The sequence below is a fragment of the Acanthochromis polyacanthus genome, chromosome 17 (assembly GCF_021347895.1).
Source record: "Acanthochromis polyacanthus isolate Apoly-LR-REF ecotype Palm Island chromosome 17, KAUST_Apoly_ChrSc, whole genome shotgun sequence".
NCBI classification, from domain to species: Eukaryota; Metazoa; Chordata; class Actinopteri; family Pomacentridae; genus Acanthochromis; species Acanthochromis polyacanthus.
The window spans coordinates 12,762,794-12,788,507 of record NC_067129.1 but is presented as its reverse complement, the minus strand read 5'-3'; the positions used below and the strand labels follow the sequence as shown (position 1 = coordinate 12,788,507).

General features: G+C 42.8%; 1 protein-coding gene across 3 annotated transcripts; it reads left to right on the top strand.

The window, feature by feature from the left end:
- The first annotated feature begins 573 nt into the window (after positions 1-573).
- LOC110948796 (pecanex 3) lies at positions 574-25,714 on the top strand. 3 transcript variants are annotated; one of them, XM_022190499.2, is made up of 35 exons: positions 574-1,076; positions 2,030-2,238; positions 2,342-2,447; positions 2,696-2,735; positions 2,871-2,966; positions 3,145-4,896; positions 7,531-7,660; positions 7,969-8,138; positions 8,713-8,770; positions 8,887-8,998; positions 9,182-9,339; positions 10,377-10,530; positions 11,279-11,311; positions 11,434-11,605; positions 11,803-11,913; positions 12,447-12,538; positions 12,630-12,739; positions 13,314-13,419; positions 13,522-13,614; positions 13,720-13,870; positions 14,472-14,616; positions 15,283-15,460; positions 15,643-15,751; positions 16,032-16,161; positions 16,266-16,324; positions 16,438-16,653; positions 17,250-17,503; positions 17,848-18,078; positions 18,543-18,646; positions 18,753-18,900; positions 19,003-19,233; positions 19,395-19,669; positions 19,758-19,927; positions 21,233-21,639; positions 22,572-25,714. In XM_022190499.2, exons 1-35 carry the CDS (start codon positions 924-926, stop codon positions 22,722-22,724), a joined length of 6,816 nt encoding a protein of 2,271 aa, XP_022046191.1. In that variant the 5' UTR covers positions 574-923; the 3' UTR covers positions 22,725-25,714. The 3 variants fall into 3 exon arrangements, with proteins under 3 accessions (XP_022046191.1, XP_022046190.1, XP_022046189.1); XM_022190498.2 differs by having other exon boundaries at positions 8,887-9,028; positions 15,286-15,460; XM_022190497.2 differs by having other exon boundaries at positions 8,887-9,028.

The following is a 25,714-nucleotide window of genomic DNA, read 5'->3' as shown; positions in this document are numbered from 1 at the left end:
GCACAGAGATCTTCGTAAGCTAGGCTAAAATTCTCTGCTAGCTTGCTAATGTCAGTCAGAAAACTTAATCTAGGTGGCACACTAATGGCCTGGAAATGAAAGTAGAGGATTTCAAGCTCTGTCACACTGTCAGAAATCTGAAAAATATATCAGCTGTTTAGTGTCGCTTCCCTGTAGCTTGGGTTTGGTTGGAAGAGATCTACTAGCTAATGTTATTTTCTCATTCTGATGCATGTCAGTGTCAGTTTCTGAAATTCTTACTTCTACTTGTCTTGATCAAATAGTATTTACCAGCTCATATAGCTGTGATGGTTTGTTTTGCAATTAAATTAATAAAACCAGAGCAGGGTGGAAGGCATAGGGAACTTTATACTTACATAGTCACATTGTGGAAATTAATGTAAAATGTAATAGAAAGATGCTTAAAGGTCTATATCTTCACTACTGAAATGTACATGTGGACAGCTTAAAGTAATTTAAACGTATTTAGTGATTTTCAAAGTTTGGCTATTGCATAGCATGACTTTTTTCCACTGAATGTAACGTTGCCTCATGTACAGAAACTGACTAATGTTGATCTTTCTTACAGATGAATGTTTTTCATACATTCAGTGGGTTACCAATGTGCCAAAAAGTTCCTCTTCTGATTACCCAGCAAGGATTAGCCTCGAGTGTGGCGACGGTGGTGCATGGAGGGAGCACATCCTGGCACAAGAATATGCAAGGACTCTTGACTTCAACTGAAATATCTATTGCTAAGACGCAGAACTATTGTCCTTGATGAAACAGTCTTGGTCACCCTGCCATCCCCAATGGAAGTGCCATCGTAGACACAAAATACCGTGGCTCAAACTGCTGCACAGTTTTTTGAGCTACAGCCTTGGAGGAAGCGTTTTGGCTTTTGGTTGAACTTGCAAGTGGAGATGGGTTCTCAAGCTCTTCAGATATTGCGGCAGGGTGTGTGGGCTTCGCTCACAGGAGGCTGGTATGTGGACCCCCATCAGAGCACATTCTCCAACTGCTTCCACCTCTACCTTTGGATATTTCTCCTGGCCTTCCCCTTTCTACTGTACATGGTAAGCACATGTTTCAAGCATATATCCATTTAAGAATTGTTTTACATGTTGTCAAACAGAATTGCCGTTGTTTACTAGGCATGACACCTTCCCGGGGTATTTGCACATATCAGAGGCAACTGAGTTTTGTTCATATAGCTCAATAACAAAAAACACAAATTTACCTTAAAGGGGCTCTACAGTCTGTACAGCAGTCAATGTCTTAGAAACCAACAGCGTTACCTCATATTTAATTTTATAATGGGGCGGTTTTATATGGGGCGGCAAAGCTCAGTGGGTAGAGTGGCCATCTCGCAACTGCAGGTTTGCGGCCCGTCGTGCTCATGTCGAGGTGTCCCTGAACAAGATACCTAACCCCTAATTGCTCCTGATGGGTCGTGGTTAGTGCCTTGCATGGCAGCTCCCGCCATCAGTGTGTGAATGACGGGCCCTTTAGTAAGGCCCTTAACCCTTCCTGCTCCAGGGGCGCTGTACCGCGGCTGACCCTGCACTCTGACCCCCCCCCAGATGGGGGGATATGTGAAAATCAGAATTTCCCCTCGTGGGATTAATAAGGGATATAAAATAAAAATAATAATTTAAGAATCATGAGAAACTAAAGTTTTGTAACAATGTAGTAAGTTTTAACTTCTCGTCTTTGAACTAATCTAGGGGAATGGGACTAATCTAGGGAAATGAGGATTTGTTTGTAATATCTGTCTGAGCAAGTGTGATTAAGATCCTTCTTTTAAAAAAAATCTAAAATAGGCTGCAAAATTGTATTCGTTCATGCAGTAGTCCAATTTTTATACATTTGAATGTGGCAAAAACCTCACATCTGTCGTCTTGAGAAAGAAATTCTTTTATAGAGCCAGTCCTATAGCCAGCCCTTTTTCAAAGATTCTCAACTCTCATTCTTGAAAGTGATGATTTTGTCTCTTATGTAGTCTCATTATCTTTTCACTCCCTCTCAGGCTCTTCCTCCGAGCTTGGTGGTGGCAGGCGTGTACTCTGCTGTGGTGGCCGTCTTTTTCACCGCCATTAAGGTGGTGAACTACCGGCTCCATGCTATGTTCGACCTTGGGGAGATTGTTGAGAAGAAGCAGGCCTCACTCACAGCCGAAGCCCCGAGGACAGAAGAAGGAGATGAAGGTTCAGGTGCTCATGATGGGAATCAGCACAGGTAAGAAGGAGTGTTATGAGTGATTTTTGAAAAGAAGCTCTGCAGTCTGAATGCTTTGAAATGCTGAACCCTTTTCATTTTATGATATGAAACATCTTCACAGGGATAGTCATGTTGGTGTGGAGATGACTGTGTTTCGGAAGGTCAACTCAACACCCCCGGTGCGTTGTAGCTCCCAGCACTCTCTCTTTGGACTGAACCAGGTGTCGGTGAGAATTTCCATTTTTTTAATGGTAGCATGCAGTCTTCACCCATTTCACTTTATCATTTCTTTAGTTGTGCTTGTTAGAAAATGTTACCAGTTTACCTTGCTAGGTCACTTATGCTGCAGACAGTAGTTTGGAATACTTTCTGAATGCTCCACCAACCTCTAGGACAGAACTTTTCATAAAAACCCAGTGCTATCATGGTGTGGTTGATATATGTGTTGATATGGATTTTTGGCTTTATTCTTTAGGAGTTCTTGCCCCAGCTGGAGGATTCAGGGGGCACTAAGGGTAAGTATTGAATACTGGGTGTTTATATGAAACTGTGGTCTATCGATGATAATCTTAAGTCTTTTCCTATATTCTTCTTCCTCTAATAAATTTAGCATGGTTTGCATTTTGATGGACTTCTCTTTTTTGCCACAGATATCAAAGAGTTAATGCGAGAACAGGGAAGCAATAATGTGATTGTTACGTCAGCTCACCGTGAGATCCTCCGTCAGAGTTCCCAGGATGCCATTAGTAAGTCTGAAAGATCATACACACTGATCACCATTTAATACTGTCTGTATGAAAACAAGTCATTAGTAAGCATTACATAGATCCCAATTAAATAATAAATACTGCCGTGTGTCTTGAGAAGCCTGAAAAATCTTAAGAAGTGCATTCCGGTCTGATTTTGGTCTGTTTTTCTGTGCAGGGGCTCCCAGCGTGGTCCAGTCCTGCATCGCTGCAGCTCTGGGTGGTGAATTCCCTGGTCTCATGGGAGTATCTGGAGTGTCAGCTGGATTTGGAGAACCTGGAAACTGCTTGTCTATCCCACCTTCACCCTCGAGTCAGGAAGATGGAGGCGAAAAAGAGCAGTTGCAGGAAGTGGAGGAGTTACCAGAACAATTGTCTCAACAGAGTCCGGAGGACAATGGGCTGGGGGCTTATTCTCCCCTTGGCCCCTCTGCGGAATCTGAGAGCTTAGGGGATACTCCCCTTAGCCCACTTATAAAGAGCAGTTTAAGTGAGGAGCTGAGTGAGAATCTGTTGGGTTTAGGCCTTGACCCTGTGGCTTTTGCTCCTGGGACTGAGCACCCGGGCAGCCGCAGTGGGGTAGCACTAGCTGCTGGATCCACGGACAGTTGTTTCAGTGCAGGTGGAGCTACCACAGATCGTGAGACACTAAGTACTGTTAGCAGTTACCGCAGTGAAAAAACTGATTCAACTCAGTTGGAAAGTCCTTCGTTCAGCCAGCCACGGCCTTCAGATGGACAGGCGTCTGCCTCAGCACCAGCGATAGGTTCTACCATCCACAAGCCCACAGAGGATCTAGAAGGACAGGGTGGCAGTGATACTGACAATCTGTCAGACAGTGTGCTACTGCGCTCCCCTTCCAAAGAGTTCTCCCTGAGCCAGGGGCTAGACCGGACACTTGTTGAAGGAGAGGATTTACCCCCTGTACCCTCTGATATTGCACAGCCCCTTCCTCTTCAGAACTCTTCCCCTTCAAGTAGTGGCCGCTCAGAGGTTTGTGATTTAGACAGAAATGTCCCAGTTCCTCCTCTACCCCCACCTCGGCAAGCCAATTCAGTGCCCTCAGGGCTGGCCCTGGGTCTAGTGTGTTCTGAGCCTGCATTGCCCATATCTTCTACCCCATTCTTACTGTCTGACCAGCCTGCTCTGCAAGCCCAGCAGGTTGTGCGCCCTAAAGACTTAAAGCTGCTGCGGGCCAGCGGCAGTAGCATGGGGCACAGGCCAGGCCGTAGGAAAGCTCCAAGAAGGCGAGCTGGAGCAGGCAGCAGTAGTTTTGACTGTGGCTCTTACAGGCGTCACCACAATCACAGACAACACAGAGATTACATCCCAGTGCGCAACAGACTGGGTGCCAAGGCTTACAGTGAAAGTTTGTTTGAGGATTCCAGCGACGAGGACGATGGCAGTGACATGAGTGCTGGTTCTAGTCTGGGCTCTCAGCGCCGATACAGCTCAGATGACGATGATGACGACGACGATGACGACTCAAGTTCCTCTACCTCCTGCTACTCCCCAGACCTTGCAAACACTGGCATTACATCCCCTCTCCCCACTGCTGCTCAACTGCCCACTCCAAGGGAAGGGGAATTACCTGAAACTGCTGGCCCCTCACATTCTCGCGCTGCTCAGCGCTCCTCCAGCACAGCTAGTGCTAAGACTCATGCAAGAGTGCTAAGTATGGATGGGGCAGGTGGAGGCCAGAGCAACGCAGCAGCTCTGCCCTCTACTCTGCTTACAATGCCCTCAACCTCCACCCCTGCACCTCGCACTCTGACCATCTCTAAGTCTGATCTGGAAGCCCGCACTATGCATACTGATGGCTTCCCTGGAACTCATCATCATCGGCTGGATTCTCTCGGAGGCTCCTGGACTGGCAACCAGATGGGTTGGAGGGCAGGAGAGCTAGTTGAAGAGGGAGCCGTGGGAGGAGGTGAGTTGGCATAATGAATGCAATAGCATGTGTGTTTCAGAGGTACCCACTTCATTGAATGGAGCGCTGTTTTCAGTATGGTTTGGAGTATCCAGCTGGTTAAGGAAAGTAATCCGCCTGGGGAACACCTGAAGCCAAAGTTGTAAGATGTCAGCAGATAAAAATTTCTGACTTCAAATAATTTATTGATCACAACTGAAAAGCATTACCTTTCACTTTATTTAATCTACAAACAGTTTGAGAGCTAAGATGGTATTTCACCTATTTGAACAGCCTCCTACCATAACATAGATTCCCAGAAGTGGTTGAACATTGTCCTTTAGGCTTTTAATTTTGTGTCTGTGAACTGCATCTAAGACTCTAAAGCAGGGGTGTCAAACTCCGTTCCTGGAGGGCCACTATGCTGCATGTTTTAGATGTTTCCCTCTTCCAACACACCTGATTCAAATCATCAGGCTCGTTATCAGGCTTCTGCTGAGCTTGATGATAAGCTGATCATTTGAATCAGGTGTGTTGGAAGAGGGAAACATCTAAAACATGCAGGATAGTGGCCCTCCAGGAACGGAGTTTGACACCCCTGCTCTAAAGCAACCTCGTGGGGTGATTATAATTATTACTTCTTAAAATAAAGGGTTGTTAATCTTATATGTAGTAAAACCTGGCATTTTTAGAATAGTATAAAAGACAGCATATGAATATAAGTTGCATTTTCATCTTAGGAAGTAACAAGAAATGGAAGTTGTGGCAACTAAACAAAGATCAAATTTTACTGACAGTGTGAAGAATACAGAGTTGTAGGGATACTGCATGAAATTCAGTGCATGACTCAGACCTTGACTCTAAACAACTTTAGTTTTTTGAGAGTGTGAGTTATAGTCATAGTCTCTTTAAGGTTAATCGAGGTCATGAATGTGAAAGTAAACATCTCATTTACTGACCTCAGAGCAGCGCGGGTGCTAGGATCCACATTTGTGACTCAGCCTTGAAGTTTATGATCCACAAAATGAATGGGGAAACAGATTTCAAGATGAGGGAAAAGAGCTGCTGTGCTACTTCAGATATTAGTCATATTTTTCCAAGGTTTTGGCAGCAGATGAAAATTTCCTGTAACATCAGGACACGTGTCGGGCGGTGGAGATCATATGAACAGTAGCCTTGAAATTATTTAATTAAACAGATTGTAGTCATAGACTCAAGGTCATATTAATGTCTCACTTTATTAAATGAAATGTTGATGAACTTGAGGGTTGTGCTGACTTAAGCTTAACTGTGGCTGCTGTGTTTTGCAGTAGACTTTGCTATGTTGAAACAGAGCATTCACACAGCTCGGTATTTTTGGTGTAAAAGAGAATCACAGTCCTTTTCTCATTTTTTTTTTTAACTCGCCACTGATTTGAGGCAGGAGAAGCACTACCAGCTCAAGTTTTGCCATATGTCCAACACAGTCTAGGTCACTTTTTGTCCAGAACCACGCCTTTTACCATGGTGGTAGATTGTACCAGGGGACTCCATTGCTCTGGGCAACATTGGCTCTGATCTCTTTGGACCACATTAGTCTTTGTAAGCGTACAAAGTAATGAAACGCACAAAGAAGCAAAGCCATGAAGTTTGACCTCTCGTGAGCAGTGTCCCTCAAATTTGGCTTAATAAGTCAGTGTTAGCTAATTAATACATGCTTCAAGGGATGGGAAACAACAGCAGAACAGATGGCAGTAAACAAATTTTCAGTGAAACACAAGACTTTAAAATGTTGTTAGAAAATATGTAGATCAGAGTACATTCAAATCTTACCTAAACCCAGAAGAAATGTCCAAAATGGAGTATGCTTAAGCGGTCTGAAGTCATTCAGGGCTTTTCTAAGTAGTCAGTCTCTAAAATCCTCACATAATTAAGTTTTGAAATAAACTGCAGGAGGCAGCCACCACAAAATCAAAAGTATAACTTTCTTTCAAGGATTGAGATAGAACCATGAATAAATGTGTTTAAAATTATACAAGTGACAGGATCCGATATGTGTTACCTGATAGAAACAGGATCAAACTCATAACAGTTTTTAGAATCAAAATGCTCTGATTGCATCAAAAATGAGTAAACAGAATTTAATCACATCCATGACATTGCAAGCATTAGTCCATTCTGGGTAAAAAGGCATTTGATTTGTGTGTTTTTAAAATATGTGATCAAAAATACATATTAATGTCATGTTCTAGTGTGTTCTAGTGTAGGTGCATTTGCTAAATTCTAAATACAGTAAAACATAAGCCTCCTATTTGAGCTAATCAGTATGATAGCTTATTACACTACAGCTGACCCTCAACATTGATGCATCATTAAACCTTATTCTTGCTGCTAGCGTGTACTCAGCGGGGGTTGCCAAGCCTGAGAAGATTTAGAACAAACAGGGTTTGATTAATGGTTAACCTTTATTCAGTTTGGGGCATAAAATTACACGTCTCAACAGTTAGTAATTCAGACTTCTTGTTTTACACAACTACGTTATAAAATTAAACTAACCGGCAACCACCTAATGTTATATGTCAGTGGCCGTTTTTGGTGCAAATGATACCTTCTGTTGTCTACACTGACCCCGTAATGTAAACCGTTGCATTGATGTAATTGATCACCCTTCTGCAGCCATGGCTCCAGAGGATGCAGGCAAACATGAATCAGTCAGCAATGTAAAGAGGACCCAGGCCATACGTAGGAGACACAATGCTGGGAGCAACCCTACACCTCCTCCGTCAACCATGGGCTCCCCTCCGAGGTAAGCTGACTAAGCAGACATGTGGGGGTTCTAGCTGATACCTTGCTTCAGCTTTTTATTTGCTGCAGTGTTGCCAGATTTGCCCTGGTTGAAACTAACAGCATGTTTAAGAGTTAGGAATCAAAATTACTGTTAAATTGTTACATAAGCTACTGTTTTAACAAGTAATCTTCTCAGCAAATTTTGGAGTAATACATAAACTGTTAAAATAAAACAACACTAGGACAACAGGCCTGCGTTTAAGCATTTTAAAGCCAATGTTGCACTTTTTCCACTAAATTTTGTTGTGTTTTTGTTTTTGCCTGTAGCCTCCAGGACCTCCAACGCGCTCGGACCTCTTCTCATTCACGCACCCGCACACTTCCCTCAGCCTTACAGTTCGCCTCTTCCCTCCTGCTGCCCCGTAGCGGCATCCATGAGGCCTCCACCTTTGACGACACATCAGAGGGAGCGGTGCACTATTTTTATGACGAGAGCGGTGAGTCACCGGCTTTAAAGGAGTAGTTCAGCATTTTGGGAATATTACATTTCATGTTGAGCGTCAAAATCTGAAAATTGATGCCACCGATGTCTTACCTTGCGCCCATGTGGTTGTCAGACAACCAGTGGAGACTTCTTTAGACGGATCATGTCCAACTGGTCCCTCAGTCTTTTGGCTAAGCTAAGCTAACCGTCTCCTGAATGTATATGGTCATATTTGCTTTACTGACATGAATGGAGTCAATTTTTTTTTTCATTTAATTCATGGAAGAAGTGAAGAATATTTTCTAATGTAGCTTGACGATGACAGTATCTAATTATGATACAGAAATAGAATCATAAAACTGTTTAGGGTACTATGCATTTGTTACTGCGTGTCCTTCAAAAGAAAAGTTTTACAAGGAATGGATCGTTTTCTTCCCATATTGTCACTCCCTGTTGTATTTGTAGGTTCTCCTGTTGTATGTTGAGTGTAACCAATTAAAGATACAAACATATTATCATTATCTGCTTTATTTTCAAATGATTTCCTGTTCATGGTGTTTCATTGCATTTTTGCTGTTGTGTAACAGGAGTGAAGAGGTCCTACACATTTGGACCGGCTGGAGGCGGTTATGAGGACCCAGTTCAGTAAGTTATAAAATTTCTGTTGCCAGATTTCATTTTCTCAAGACTGCAGAAGTTGATTTGCTGTTATAAAACATGATGAAGAGCCGCAGTAAGGCCGTCAAATGTTCCGCTTGCAGGGAAAGGGAGAGACAGTCCCAGTCCTCGAGCTTCACCTCCACTGAGGTCCAGGAAGGAGCACCAGTCCTGTCCATGCTCCAGCCCAGACCAGTGGTTTTACAGGGCATGCAGGTGCGCAGGGTGCCTCTGGAAATGCCCGAGGTTAGCAGTGTATGATGCTTGTGACAGATTATTCCAGGTAGAAGGTCATGGAAATAAGTCAGGAGTCCCTCATTCTCAGTGCTAACAATCACCGACTGTCCTTGTGGTTTTCTTCTGAATTTCCCATTCATTTTTTTTTTAACTCTTCCCCAGTTTGATCTGGATCATGAGTCTCTACAGGAGTCCCAGGAAAACACTTTGATGATTGAGGAGAAGGCCAAACCCAAACAGTACTATCGCTTTTGGGTGCTGCCTGGGAGGTGGCTGAGAGTTCGATATGATCGACTGGCGCTTCTGGCCTTGTTGGACAGGTAAGGCAAACTGTTAGAGCAGAGGAGGGATTCTGTTTCTCCAGGTGAAAGCATAGGATTTTGTACTTCGATGTCCCCGCTTTTATTAATGCGTAGTAAATAATGTATTGGTGTATTCATTGTGTTTTCATTTAATTAAACCTTTAGTTTTTCTCTGCTCTCTAGTGCTAAGGCAAAAGTAGTATTTTTGGCTGCAATAGAGAGAATGATGGAAATTTTCAATTATTTTTTCCTAATTAAATAAAGGAAACCAACATAATGCTAAATTTCATGAAACACTTAACAGAAAAGGAGCTCTTTAGAGGTGTTAGTACCAGGTAATTTCCTCTTCTTGCTTGCTCCTCCAAGCTAACCATGACCAAGGACGACAAATAAAAGCTACATTTTGGTTTTGTTTTCCTGTTCTGTAGCTGATTTAGTCTTTCTGCTGTTACACTGACATAAAAAAGAATCCTTTTTTCATACACTGAGATGCATTTTATACATTTCTGCCTAATAAGAAGACAGAGTTATGTTGGTTTACTCATCAGCCTGACCTTGGGGATTGTATCTACTCGAGGCTGCCCAGGCAACCTCAAATCGTGCTCAAACTCTCCCATCCTGTTTTTTTTTTTCTTTCTTTTTACCTCATGGCTTTCCATGCAACAGTAAGAAATCCCAGCAGAAACACCGTGCATGATAATGATTATCCTCGTGAATTTAGCATTTTCTCCTACAAGATGCATCTCAGCACTGGTTTGGATGTGGCTTGATGGTGCCACAGTCAAGTGTAACAGTGCAGCACCATTGTTTTACTAATTAATAACAGCTCCGAGTCCCTTTATTGCCATGAATCTGATGCCCAATAGTGTAATGGCTTTCTTTAATCAAGGTCTGTAAAAACATATTACATGTCTCAGTAGGTTTCAGATTAGTTAATTATCTTGATCAAATAGCATATTTACTGAACATTGAAGGCAACGAGACAATCTAATTATCAAAAGATAATAACAAGACTGTTGTTCAAATACTGATCATGCTCTGCATTCTGTTGCCAGGAACCGCCGTGTGGGAGAGAACGTGTTCGCTGTGGTGCTGGCCAGTCTGGTGGCCTTCCTGGGGTTCCTACTGTTGCTCCAGGGATTTTTCAGGGACATCTGGGTCTTCCAGTTCTGTCTGGTCATTGCCAGCTGCCAGTACTCCTTACTGAAGGTAATGCACTTCTGCAATGTTTATATATATCGTGGTCAGAGACTGTGCTTACTGCATATTTTAATCACTCTTCATGACCAGAATGTGAGGCTGCTGTGCGAGTACAGCACAGCTTGATTGACCATTCACAACACTGAGGTCAGTTTTGAACTAAAAACAGAACACCTATTTGGTTTTGATAGATGGCTGCAAAGGAATCAGGCTGTGTTACTTTCAGTAATTCTACTTCGAATGAAATGCAGGAAAGAGAAATAAAACCCTCAGATGGCTGTGAAGATGTCAGAGGACAGTACAGTCTATTTCTGTGAAATTCAGTTTTATTTGTATCACAGCTTAGTGACTGTCAAGACAACAGTATTCACACAATGTACAATGGCACTCCAGTAAAATTAAATTCAGCTCACTACAGTTAAAGCAGATCTTTTGACAGCGGTCTTGTGGGAAATCTGAGAGCGGAACTGCTCAAACTGTCAGACTGCTGACCACGATGCAGACGCATCATTAATTCCTTCAATCTGCAAGAAATTTGGGGTTAATAATCAGGGTTTATGCATCGTCTGCTCATCTTCAAAAAATATAATTAATCTTTTACATGCAGTTTTTAAGTGAAGGTTTTTGCAATGTATGCAGTGTAGCATCATCAAATGGTTGTTTTCTTTAGGGATTCCTTGTTTCTGCATTGCTTCTTTTTTATTATCCAAAATGTTTGTCAAACTTGTGAAACCTAATTTTTTTTCTTTTGTTTCAGAGTGTCCAGCCAGATGCAGCCTCTCCCATGCATGTGAGTTCCTGTTTCACCTTTATAGTCTTAAAAATATTGAGAAAACAAATGGAATAAAGCGGCACATTTCACTTTATTGTTGGGGTATAACTGTAACTGTCTTTATGTCTGTCATTTAACAGGGCCATAACTGGATCATTGTGTACAGTCGACCAGTCTACTTCTGCTTGTGCTGTGTGATGATCTGGATCTTTGACCTGTCTGGTCGCTCTGGAAGCCTGCAGCCGTTCTCCCTCTATGGCGTCACCTTTTTCTCTGCACACTTCCTGCTGTGTGTCAGAGATATGCTCATTGGTTAGTTTTCAATCGTGGCTTTTTTCATCCGCTTTGAAGTGGACGTCCAGGTTACATATCTAGAAGAACAGCCATAAATAGTTATAGATGTACATAAAGCTCTTACGGTATTCATGGCCTGCATTTGTAGTTGTGCACTTTCTTTTGGCGTTTTATAAGCAAATGTTTAAAATATTTTTTTCTCTTTTTTCCAACAGTGTTTGCCTTGTGTTTCCCGGTCATTTTCCTCTTTGGGTTGCTACCTCAGGTCAATACTTTTGTGATGTGTCTGCTGGAGCAGATTGACATGCACATCTTTGGTGGAACCGGTAAGAATACAGCCACACAGACAGGATGATGATGTAACGCCTTGTCAGGAAGTGTCACAGCGTCTTACGACTGCCAGTTTGGAAACATCACATGATTATCTGAAACCGCACTCGTGTTTATGGCTGCAGTCAGATATCGTAATATTTTATGTCTGATGAGATGGTCACATTTTTACACAGCTATAGAGCTATAGAGCTATAGAGTCAGAATTTGTGGCTGTGACTTGGCAGAGTAGCATGACATGTTGCCTGATGACCAATCATAGCTGTGACAACATCGGAAAGGAGGTGCCAAGGGCGGACCTTTGGAAACAAGAATGTAAACAAACAAAGACATCCAAAACTGTGTGTATAGAACTTGCTGTCATGTGCTCAGGAAAACATTAAAAAAAGAAAAAGACTGTGGATCTATCTGTAGGGGGAACCGTATGAGGTTGTGCATCAGTTGTCATGCTCAACAGCCTTTCTTGGTCTCAGTGCCTTGCATGTTTGTGCTGAGAATGTATTCAGAGCTCTGTCCTCTGTTTCCTCAGCCACTACCAGCCCCCTCTCATCTCTGTTCAGTCTCATACGCAGCGTGTTGGTGGCTGCTCTGCTGTATGGATTTTGCCTCGGTGCTATAAACGTGAGTGAAACAGAAACACTGACTGTACCTGAGGAATTGCTGTGGATAGCTTGTTTAACGTGTATATTTTAATCTGCTTATTTTGCATTAGGCACCGTGGGGGGACGCCCATGTGCCAGTACTGTTCTCTGTGTTTTGTGGCCTCCTCCTGGCCTTATCCTACCACCTCAGCCGCCAAAGCAGCGACCCTACCATCCTGTGGTCAGTATTTACTGTTTACTCATTAGATGTTTTTAATTCATCCTGATTTTATGTCCATAATAGATTAGCAGTTAATATTTCTATATAGGAATGACACCAGAGGAAGTTTAGCAAGTGAAAACATGAAATGCAGTTCATTTTTGCACAATTTGCAAAAGAAAATCTGATTAAAATTCATGAAAGTTATTTGGTGTAAGACCTGTTCCGATGGTTATTTTTTCATGTATCATTTGAAGAAATGCCACATGGCTTGCCTACAGAGAAAGTGACTCTGCCAAATTTTTCACTCGCCCATCTGTCGGAACTGTCTTTCCCACGCTTTATGTATATTTTTAGGCTTTAAGTTTATTTTCTTCCGATTTGCGTAGATGACTAAAGTGACTTTGTAATTGGTTCTAAGCCTGCCCAAACACAGGTGACCGACACATACAAGAGTGACGTTGATGGACAACAGACACTGCTGCTGCTGACATGCTGCTTTCACAACAGCTTGTCAAGACTTTGATGTTACACCATAGTTTCCTGCTGTATTTCTTATCTTTCCTATTGTACACTTTTCCCCCCCTTGTATCAGGTCACTGGTACGGTCTAAATTATTCCCAGAACTGGAGAACCGAACACCAGAGGAACCCCCTGTCGAGATCAAGGACCCTCTTCCTGAGAAGCTGCGTAACTCTGTGGTAAAGTTTGCCGCTCCTGATCCTGCGTCGACTCCTGCAGAAGTTAGTTTTGATCCTATAATGATCTCAAGTTTTAAAATCAAACTCTCACTGTCTTTGTAGAAGGAGATTCTTCATTCAGACCTCGTCATGTGTCCCCTCATGGCTGTGATTACCTTCGCCATCAGTGCCAGCACCGTTTTCATCGCTCTTCAAGTGAGCTGGAGGACTGTTTTTGATCCTGTTCTTGCAATCGGTTTGGTTTACAAGTTTACACAGATTTTAAAGGCTAATTTTCTTCTTTTTGCTCCTGACCCACAGCCTGCTCTCAGCTTTGTTTTGTACATCCTGGCTGGAGTTGTAGGCTTCATTACACACTATCTCCTGCCTCAGCTCCGAAAACAGCTGCCGTGGTTCTGCCTGGCTCACCCAGTGCTCCGCTCCAAAGAGTACAGTCAGTTTGAGGTCCGAGGTGAGCGTGTGATTTATCTTTTTTTTTTTTTTTTTTTTTTCGCTCACATGCGCAAAAAAATGGCAAGTGAAAATATTTTAAAAGAATTACATAAAAATCTATATGAACAACAGGGACATTGTAAGTCTGTCTACCAGGAAGAGCTGCACAGAGTAAATGAAAACCTCCAGATGAAGTGCTCTTGAGAAAAATGCTTAACCCCAAACATCTCTTGTGGAGCTTTCAAGTGCAGCTCTGAACAGTGAAATTATTTTTTAATCATTAGACTGATGCAGGTTTTTATCATTATTAATAGATGAAGAATTAATAAACACTAGTAACTTAAGTAGCTGTATTAAAATTAAGGAGATACCAGAAAGCTTCTTTTACCTCAAGAGGTTTTTGTCAGTGGGAAATAATCCATCTCCTCCTGCTCATCTTCCTTCCAGGCATCGTAACGTTTGGAGTAAATCCCTGACTAGTATTACAGAGCAGTTAAGGATAGCTCATATCATACTTTATTCCAACCATTGTAGAAACATCTTTCTGCCAGATTGAAATCTAGAATTTGGACTTTATCTCAGCAGTTGTGTAAGAATCTTATGCTTTGTGTTTTCCCCAGATGCTGCTCAGCTGATGTGGTTTGAGAAGCTGTATGCGTGGCTTCAGTGCGTGGAGAAATATTTCATCTACCCGGCCGTGGTGCTCAACTCCCTAACGACTGAAGCTCGAACGGTGGGCCAGAACCATAAAGAGCTGGACATCTAGTAAGCCTTACCTCATCCTGTTTACTGCTGTTTCACTTCCCTGCATAGCACTCTCTGGGGACATGTGGTTGTACTGTTTTCTCCACATTGTGGTCCGTAGCACAAGGTACATAAACTATATTCCTTGTGTTGTTTGCTGTTTTTTTTTCCCTTCCTCTTTAACCAAACAACCCAGTCCATATAAAGATGTGAAGATTAATGCACTTATTTTCAGTGAACTGTTTCTGGAGCAGCTCTTTCTTCTGACTTTACAGTCATCTATTTAATTTTTAGGTAGTCCTGTAAACATCATGAGAAAATTAATAACATGTATAAGTTAATTTAACTTTGTAAAGGCAAATATTCAGGGTGAAAGCATTTTTATTTTTGTTGGTTAATAGTTTTTTTTCATATATTTGTAGCTATAAGCTAACAGTGGTTTTAGAGCTGTATTTGCTTGACACAGAGTTTAGTTCGGATTAATGAGCGACTTGTTTCACATGTAAACAAACTGTGGATGTCTGCGACCGTCCACACACTGCTGAGAGTAGTTAAAGTGCAGCGCATGCAGAGAGCCGCTCGCATCTGGGTTTGGAGATCTCATTTCATTTTTATGGTTGTAGCTGAATATGTCAGCATGTCACTGATTTCCTTTCTCTCTCTCCGTGTCTTCTTCAACCCCTCCAGCAGCCGAGCTCTCTTCATCTCCGTAGCAGGCATGAAGTTGCTGCGTTCGTCCTTCTGTACGCCGTCACAGCAGTACGTCACGCTGTGCTTCACCACGCTCTTCTTTCACTTTGACTATCCACACTTTTCGGAGACCTTCTTAATCGACTACTACTTCATGTCCATCCTCTTCAGCAAGGTTAGAACACATCATATCACTTTTTGAATTTTGACCACCGATAAGTCATTTAACTCTTGAAAGCGTTTGTCCACAGAGAACAGCTGTATGTTAATCTGTTTCTTTAGTAGTTTGATTACTGTTAGCAAGAGGTTTTTGTTGTTGTTTTTGGTGTCATTTTGATTTATCTTGTGAATTTTCAGATGTGGGACCTGCTGTACAAGCTGCGCTTTGTGTTGACTTACATTGCCCCCTGGCAGATTACCTGGGGCTCAGCCTTTCACGCTTTTGCTCAGCCCTTTGCTGTGCCCCGTATCCTTCACTCTGTTTGATTTTGTGACAGCAGGAATACATAAGTTCTTGCCTTTACGTTTAATATAATTTAAGATGGCATCCATACACTGTAGCTTTAACATCTGACAATCTCAACACAAGCTGAACAGTTAAAGCTACTTTTTACCACAGGATTATTGTATTAAAATTCATTATAGTACAAAAGGAGCTGCTAGTTTGTGCCGCATTCTGTATTTTAATTCTATGAAGTAATTGCTGTACGTTCATTACATGTCCTCCTTAACTCTTGTTGCTTCAGACTCTGCTGTGCTTTTTGTCCAGGCCATCTTTTCTGCCATCTTTTCTACGCCTCTCAATCCTGTCCTAGGCAGCGCTGTGTTCGTCACCTCATACACCAGACCTGTAAAATTCTGGGAGCGCGACTACAAGTATGTATTTGATCACATTAGCCGTCTAAGTGGGAAACGGCTCATCCAACCCAAACTATAAAGTATTTGTATTTAATGCTAATCCTACTTTGTCACCATTGCAGCACCAAGCGGGTCGATCATTCAAACACCAGACTTGCCACTCAATTGGACCGCAACCCAGGTGTGCCACGATGTTCTTTCACCATCTAATCATCTCTATTTGACTCCGATTTATTTTTGCTTTGTAGCCATGGTAACGGTCTGTCACTTCTTTTTTCTTTTTTTCCCCCGAAGGTGCCGATGACAACAATTTGAATTCGATTTTCTACGAGCACCTGACACGCTCTCTGCAGCACAGCCTCTGTGGAGACCTGCTGCTCGGCCGCTGGGGGAACTACAGCACAGGAGACTGCTTCATCCTCGCGTCAGACTACCTCAACGCTCTGGTGCACATCATTGAGATCGGCAACGGCCTGGTCACCTTCCAGCTGAGGGGTTTAGAGTTCAGAGGTCAGCAGCAGAGGGGTGACGGGGTCTGACGATGTTTGGAGTTTGCAGGCTGAGCGCAGTTTTAGTCGTTTACTGGGGGATTGTCAAGCGTTGCCACCAAATAGCATTTATTTATAGAGATCAGGTGCTGGAGCTCAGTCAATAGTGGTCGTGTAAAAAGTGGCATCTGACAAGGTCAAGCTAGAAAATGTTGCTTTAAAATTCACTTCATAATTTGGGTATTGAATACTACTTTTTATGTCAGTTCTTAAAGTATATTTTTATTCTTTAAAAGATCAGCGTCATGGCCTGGAGGTTTATTTTAAGGCTGCTTAGAATGAAGAAAGAAGTTGTGCCTCACTCTCTTAAGAGGGTGTCATTTGATCTAAAATTACAAAATCTGAGTTATCAAATTAGTTATTTGTTTGCATACAGAAAATGTTTTTGCTTGCAGTTATGTATTTAGGACAGTAAAATGATAAATTACTTACTCAGATCATTTTGAATTTACTTTTCCTTGTATGTGACAAATAGATAATTCACACACAGTGTACAGGAGAGTCTCTACTATTGAAAGTCTTGGTTCAAGCTGATTGTCATGTTTCGCGTCTGTCCAGGCACCTACTGTCAGCAGAGGGAGGTAGAGGCAATCACAGAAGGGGTGGAAGAGGACGAGGGCTGCTGCTGCTGTGAGCCAGGTCATCTGCCCCACATGTTGTCATTTAACGCCGCCTTTGGACAGCGCTGGCTGGCGTGGGAGGTTGCTGCCACCAAGTATGTGCTAGAAGGCTACAGCATCAGCGACAACAATGCAGCCTCCATGTTGCAAGTGTTTGACCTTCGTAAGATCCTCATCACATACTATGTCAAGGTAAGCGCTTGATTAAGGGACTTCTTTCTTTGCTCTGTGCTTTTACATCACGTCTTGCATCTTTATGCACTTGGCTTTGGTAGCCAATGAATACTGTTTGGCAGTACTTCTATTACAGCAAGATATGACAAGTGATACTAAAAACACCCAGTCCTTTTTTTTTTTTTTAATTTGGAGCTACAATAGTAGTGTAATATATTCATACACTTGGCATCCTGCCATTTGCAGCCAGCTTGTTGGAATATATAGAACATAGCAGATATTATAACTGAAATTCTGACCTTTAGGTTTGACTTTAAATACTTGGTGTCTGAATAATTTGTTTGGCTCATTCCCTCCAACAGAGCATCATCTACTATGTGAGTCGATCTTCTAAGCTGGAAGAGTGGCTGACTAATGAGACAGTCCAAGAGGCTCTCCGGCCGTGTCTCGGCCCTAACTACGTAGACAGTGACCCCACCTTCAACTTGAACATCGATGAGGACTATGATCACAGGGCCTCCGGCATTACCCCCTCCTCATTCTGCATGGTTTACCTGGACTGGATTCAGTATTGCAACAGCAGGCGTCAAACGGTTAGCCTCTCCACAGCATTTACACTACAGTCGCACATGGGTCAGGGCTGTTTTTGTTGTCTTTTTACACATCTATATTCTGATCATTGGCTGAACTATAACCAAATGTGTTCTGCCCTCATTTGTCCAAAGGGGTCTGTAAACAGTCAAGCCACATGCAGCAACAAATCAGTTTGAGGCTTTTGAACTGAGGACAGAAAAATGGAAATGCGGGAAAAGCAGTATTGAGAGAAACCGAGTAGAGAAATAATGAGGTTCTGCATTTCTGTCTGGTTTTAGCTGGTGATTAACCTTTTTTAAATCAAGGCAGGAGTTGTTTGTTTTGCTGGATCTGCGACTCTTTTCAGCCCTACGCATATGTCACTCTACAAAATAAAAGACAGTTCTAAGAAAGCGAAATAGAAAGTGACATTAAATGTAGAGTGTTGTACAATCTGTTTTCTAACTTCACTCTTGTGTTGTAGCCGGTGACTTGTGAAAGAGATTCTCCACTTGTCAACCTCTGTTTTGGTCTGTGTATCCTCGGAAGAAGAGCGTTGGGCACAGCCTCCCACAGCATGTCTGCCAGGTAAGACCACCAGGCCACACCAACTTGTCTATCACCGTTGCTGTTACCACCTGTATACTGCGTGAAAGCAAGATGCAAAAGTCACGGTTGTTTATTTATTTGACAGCTTGGAGCCGTTTCTCTACGGCCTCCATGCACTCTTCAAGGGAGATTTCCGCATCACGTCTCCCAGGGATGAATGGGTGTTTGCAGATATGGACCTGCTGAATCGTGTCGTGGCACCAGGAGTGCGGATGTCCCTCAAACTGCATCAGGTAGGGTTTCATACTAAGGAAGAAAACTAACCCTGAGGTTATAATAACAGGCTGTTTTTGTCATTGAAGTGAAACCAATGCTGTAATCGCCGCTTCTTCCAGGACCACTTTACATCTCCAGATGAGTATGAGGATCCTATGGTTCTGTACGACGCCATCACTGCCAATGAAGAGAAGATGTTGATATCACATGAGGGAGATCCCGTGTGGCGCAGCGCAATTCTAGCAAACATGCCTTCACTGCTAGCGCTGCGCCACATCATGGACGACGGTAGCGACGAGTACAAGATCATCATGCTTAACAAGAGGTTCCTCAGCTTCAGAGTTATCAAGGTGACCTCTCTTTTTGTTTATTATTTTACATGTTGTTGTCTCTGGCTCTGGATTGTTTACGAGTTGTTAAAGACCATTTCTTTAATCTGTATGTATTTTTATATTCTGCTTGTCCACCTCTGCACTCCACTTCTGACATGTCTTTGTGCTGCCCCCTACAGGTGAACAGAGAGTGTGTGCGTGGGCTGTGGGCAGGACAACAGCAGGAGCTGGTTTTCCTGCGCAACCGTAACCCAGAGCGAGGAAGCATTCAAAATGCCAAACAGGCGCTGAGGAATATGATCAACTCCTCATGTGACCAGCCCATCGGCTACCCCATCTACGTGTCCCCCCTCACGACCTCATACGCTGGGGGGCACGGCCAGCTCCGGTCTGTGTGGGGAGGACCGGTCAGCCCGCACAACATTTACACCTGGCTTATCAGTAGCTGGGACAGGTACATGTTCTTAGCTTTTAATGCAGCGATTGTACACACAAGTCTTTCTGTGGTTAGAATCAGAGCTGTGATACGTGTTTCCCTGCAGGTTACAGAAGGGTTGTGGTGCTGGCTGTAACAGCGGAGGAAACATCGAAGACTCAGACTGTGGAGGCGGCTCCACCTCCATCTCCACCAACCCAGCCGTTCACACCACCCAGAGCACACCAGCCTCCAGCCTCCCCCAGCCACACATCACCACTGTGCAGCCCTCCATGGGTAAGACATAGTTTAGTTGGCATAAATGTGGTCACGTGTAGTTTGTCATTTTTTGATGACAAATTATTCTCAAATATTCAATGACAATGGTAACCCAACTTTGTTAGCATGCAGATGGCTCTGCTGTTGCTTAAGGTTTTCAGGTCATTTAGCAAACGGGACTTTTTGTGCATCATCTTTGCAAATTTGAAGCTATTCCAGACTGTAGACTGCATCCAGATGCTTGACTTTTTCCAACATCTTGCAAGCTTAGTTGTAACATTTAAAATTTGTTGGTAATGTTAGACAAAATTTCACAATTTCATTGTATACTCGTGTACATAGACAATAAAGGCTTTCTATTCTATTCAATTCAATTCAATTCAATTTTATTTATATAGCGTCAATTACAGTCAAATTGTCTCAAGACGCTTTACAGAACCCATATGCCTGACCCCCAGAGCAAGCCCAAAGGCGACAGTGGCAAGGAAAACACCCTTGTAACAGGGAAAATACCTCAAGCAGAACCCGGCTCTATATCGGGGGGACCCATCTGCCTGCTGGCCAGGCGGGTTGAGAAGGACAGCAGCATTCTATTCTATTCTATAAAAGCAGGGACACATGAGGACTGAAGGATCTTGCCAGAGAACCTTTAATCCTCTCATAACGACCAATCCAAAGACATTAAAAAAAAGGAACAGCATAGGGCAGTGGACTGATAGTTAAGGTTCACCTCTCCTGGAGAGTCAGGAAGTAACAATAACGATAGTTAATGTTTATGTGTAATGAATTTTTTTAAATTTTTGTGGGCTGTTTGGGATTCTTTGCGGTAATGCATAAAAACAATATCTGTTGTTTGTATGGTCGGTGATAACCTCTGTTTCTGTCTCTGCCAGTGGATGTAGATGACTTGTTTATTTTAGAAGTTAACTTTAAGATGTTAGTCTGTATTAGTGTGTTTTTTATACACACTAACAAACAGAGTTTTGTTCCTCTGCGCATTGTTGACACGCTGTAAACTCTTTTATTAATTATCTTTAGTATCATGCACTGATTAACTTGAGTCATAATTTGTCGTCTGAAACTAATACGTTAACAATGTTATTACATATCCATAAAACTGCAAAACTGTTCTTTTGTTGATTAATCTTGATGTTATAAATTTAACAGCACTTGCTTACAGTCACAAAGTTCAGCCTGACATTGAGATAATGTACCTTTTAAATCATTCATGTCTTACCTGTGTATGGCTGTTTTGCAGGCTGAGTGTTTGTTATTTGTATTGTTATTGAGTAAATGAACGAATTTACTTTTGATGCATTTTAGGTACCGATAACCCCGTAGGTCCGACCCAGAGCTGGCCTCATCACCCTCAGCCTCTTCCATTAGCTCTGCTCAGCCAATCAGAGAGCAGGATGGAGGCGGGCCTGCTCACATCCCTTCAGCGTACATCCTCCATCCAGGGGCTCCTGGGCCAGCAGCTGTCCAGCTCCCAGCTCTCCTTCAGCAGCTCCATGGCTCCTCCACCGCTGCCAGGCCCAGAGCGCTTCTGCCCAGCAAGTCTCTTGGAGAACTCGGGGCACAGAGGGGGCCAGCGGGCTGGCCTCGGCCAGGGCAGCGCACTTCACTATGAGAGCCACTTTGGCAAGTGGAGTTTTTCAGGCAGGAAGGGCTTTAACGGACCAGCTGCAGTCGAGGGGGAAGGAGGAACAGTACAGACAATACGCACACAGGTAAGGAGGCTGCCAGTTTGTTTACTGTTCACACACATGGAAGTAGTCAGGGTTGTGTCCTTTATTTTTTTTAAATCCACCTGTTAAAAGAATGTTGTTTGGGGTCAGTGCAGCTGTATCTCTGTGATCACCATCAATCCAAGCTCATGTCACACTGTGACCTGAAAAAAACATAAAAGGCTTTCACATATCATCAATTTCCTTTTTTCCCCCAAATCCTTGGATCAAGAAAAATCCAATAAATATGGTCTGCCTGGTGTCAGCAAATTCACTCAGAGACTATTCAGTTGTGCCAAATCCCTGTTTTTGTCTTGGGTCCAATAAAGAAAACCAGCTTCAATACAGGCAAAGGGAGCATCTCTGGGATGTCGAGCTGCAATGACGAGCCAATTAGTCGACAGAAAATTATTCACCACAATTCCTATATGCATTTAAAAAAAAATAATTATTTTAAATTTTTTTTTTTACATTTTAATAGTCTGCTGTAATAGTAAATTAAATGTCCGTTTAGACTAAGATTTACATTTAACTTTATGCGTACAGTCTTCTGTCAGCTCTTTGTAAACAGCCTGAAGTTCAGCCTAGCTTAGTGGAATAGTGCCAGAATTTCTGCTTCATGGAAAGTGTTTATTTTTGACAATGTTTGTAAAGGGCGCATGCAGAATAAAGGATTTTTAAAAAAAATATAAGTTTAAGCATGGATTTGTGAAATTATTAGAATTGCATTCTTTATGTACAACATTTGACTTGCTCGTGAGAGTGCAGCGTGTTGTTTTTTTTTGTTTTTTTGTTTTTGTTTTTGCTTACCGGTCAGACGGGATTAATACCCAGATGTTGACCTAAATCGACCTCCGACAAGCTGTAGGTGTTGTCTTGTAATAGCAGTGCTGATTTAGTGGGATTAATTTGTCTTTTGTGTCTCTTTCTCTCAGCCTGCTCCTCCTGCTCCCCTACCAGAGGCCAGTCCGACACAAGATCCTCTGGGAGCCACTCAGACGTTGGATCCAACCCTGCTGTCGTCAGGGGACCCTCCCACCCCCAGAGAGGAATCCACAGAGCTGCCTTTACTTGATCACCTGCGCTGAGTCTGCACTAGGGACCCCGAGGGGTATTTTCTACAGTGAAAGCACACCGTGGTCGAATGCGGACCGGACCTGGCCCACCCAGACCGGACTCATTCCAGCCTTCAGGACTCATTCCATCAACTCCCGTTTGAATCGGCGCAAACATGATTTGTGAATCCTCTCGCGGCCCTCCGCAGTGCTGGATGGATCTGGGTATTAACACATCACCCTTCTCATTCTCAGCCAAAGTAGTTTAACATCTGATAGCATGCTGAGCTGAAGCACGTCAGACCATGAAATGATTTTAGCCAACCTGTTTATTCCAAAGTCAGCTTTCATCATGACTCACATGGCCTGATGATGTACTCACTCTTAACTGTTTTCTGACAAAGGCACTCAGTGTCTCTATGGACAACCTTTTGGTTGTAAGAGTAGTGACAGGCCAGAAAGGCCAGTGCAATTATAAGGGATATTTTGCTTGAGGATTGCTTATTTTTCTATACTGGAGAAGAGGATCGCCTCTTGACTGTCTCTCACTTGACATCTGCAGCAGCAGGTTTTCTTTTGCATAACCAATCAAAAAAAAAGAATCAGTATGTTGCTGTATGTGAAAGTGAAGGAAATGTGGAAACCATGATAAGCCTTGTTTTGTTTTCCCCCATTTTACATCCTCACTGGACCTACAGTCGTGTGTCAAACGATATTCAACAGGACATATTTACCAGTTTCAAGAGTCTGCACTTCTTCTCCCCTGCACAGTACACATATTCAGCAAGAAAATAAAACCATCCCATCCTTGTCCTCTGGCCTGTTTCCTGCAGAGATGCCTGACGTCATCAACACTCGACCGTTCTGTCATGAAGCAAGTTTTGAGGGAACCAAAAAAAAGAAGAAAACCTCCCTTCCATCCCAGCTGACATGGTGCTTTTCCTGCTAGTTTACGGCGTGTTTAGGCCCGGACACGAGTCCTGAATCCGACTAGCGACATGGAGCTGTGGGACGACTTCAGACAGAGCCGGTTCCCATCGATCAGGATCGAGCAGAGAGGGATTCCAATGTGTGAAAATTGTGTTGATCACAAATCTACGAACTGGGAGTGATAGAAACTTCAAGCCTTTATTTTGTTTGTTTTGTTTTGGTGAGTGGAATGTCCTTCTTTGTTTTGTTCTACTTGAAGAACCACGAGTCCCTCAGTGTTCAAGACGCACCGAGGTTGTTTTCTTTGGATGACCGATCAATGTGCCCTCTCTGATCAGATCCAGTCAGCTCACGGCTTTTCCAAATAGCAGGGACCCAGGCTGCTCCGTGCGGGGAGCTGTGTTTTCTTTGCCTGCAGTGCGGCCCTCTTGTTACTTATACTACTGCTTCTGCATCTCCTGCTACTACTAATATACCCACTACTACTGCTGTTTCCACAACAGTTAAATCCAGCGTTTTAGTTGGAGATTAAACAAAGCTGAATAAATACTGAAAACAAAAGGTGGAATATTTATTTGAATATTATTGTCTTACAGATATCTTTAACCGGGTTTGTCTATATGGTGTTGCTGATATATTGAATTGGAAATCTGCCTTCTGTCAACTGTACCCTCACCCCTCTCCTCCTCTCCCCTCCCTCGGTTTGTTCAGTGTCATCACATTTGTATCATCTCACCAACGGCTGTTTTTTTTACGTTTTTTTTTCGAAGCGTGTAATATAACTGGAAGTATTCCTGAGAAGTCGCTTTAAGTTGGTTTCTTTCCCACTCTTGCACTCGTTTTGTTCGACCACTGTGAAAAGCAAATCAAAATACCGATTGCGAGTTTGAATGGGTTGAATTAGAACATGAGATTAATAAATTCAGCCCCCGATTTCGTCTCCATGCGACCTGTTGTGCGCAGTGGTTGAAGGATTCAGAAATAACCTCGTGCCATAGCATTTATCGCCGTATGCTAGTTATCTCAGCACATCATTTGTCAGAAGTGGCGCTTCCCCTCTGTAGGAAACTTGAAAAGAGGCCAGCGTTCTCAGGGTCCACAACGGGAAAGAAATTAACTGCTTCTGCGGGAAGACTTTTTGGTCCAAAGGGAGACAGCTTAAAGGGGGCTACAAAGTAAAAGTAAGCATGAGAATTATGAGGCAGGCTGAATACTGGGTCACACTGCCCCCTTTTATTCTCTCTGGGTTAGAATCTGTTGTGCATGCCGTTATAAAACCACATCTTTGTTAAATCGCTCTCGTTGCAGCATTGTTTTCCCCTCCACTTCAAGCTCGTTACATCTGAACAAGGGACATAAACAGTACAAAAGCTCTTTTCTCCCTTCTCCTCATTTTGTTTTTTTAAAAAACAGCCCTGAGATTTCTCGTCAGTCGGCTGTGAAGACGCCACAACAGGTGAAAAGTGTGTCAGCATCCCTTCTCAAAACGCGTCAGTAACTCCCACAACTCAGGAAAAACAGAGACTTTCTGATCAGTGCTGTTTTCTGTTTTTCTTTTCTCCTCATTCATTTTGTATCCAAAGCAACGGGGAGTTATGCTGTTTGGTTTTTTTTTCTTCCTTTCTTTGCTGGGAGTTAAGAAAGCACAAGTTAATGGACAGACCTGGGTGTCAAAAAAAAAAGGGATTTCTTAATCTCTGAAATTATGTACAGCATGTTTCGTATATAAATATATATTTAAAATATAAATCTATTTTATTATTGGATTTTGGGTTCTTTTACATCAAAGACACTATGCTGAGGTTCAGGGGAGGGACTCTTGTGTTTACCCATCAAAGGGGAGAGCCGAGTGGAGAGACGCTCTTCACGTTGAAATGTGCAGTTTGGGAAGAATCAATTAATACTTCTTTTGCACAAGATGTATCATACACCATCCCACTTTATCGTTTTGTTATTTTAGTTATTTTGGGAGGGGGGTCTTTTATTTAAGAACTTTAAGTCGATGTTAAATGTTCTGTACAGTTTTTTTATGTGAGTTTTTTTTTCCCCTCCTATTTAAATTAAAGGTTTTTGTGTCTTTGTTTGCAGATCAA

Coding starts and splice junctions, on each gene's coding strand:
- LOC110948796 (XM_022190497.2), top strand. CDS start 924: ATGGGTTCTCAAGCTCTTCAGATATTGCGGCAGGGTGTGTGGGCTTCG. Junction 8,771..8,886: donor GGTTATGAGGACCCAGTTCA/GTAAGTTATAAA, acceptor TTCCGCTTGCAG/GGAAAGGGAGAGACAGTCCC. Junction 16,162..16,265: donor TTCTGGGAGCGCGACTACAA/GTATGTATTTGA, acceptor TCACCATTGCAG/CACCAAGCGGGTCGATCATT.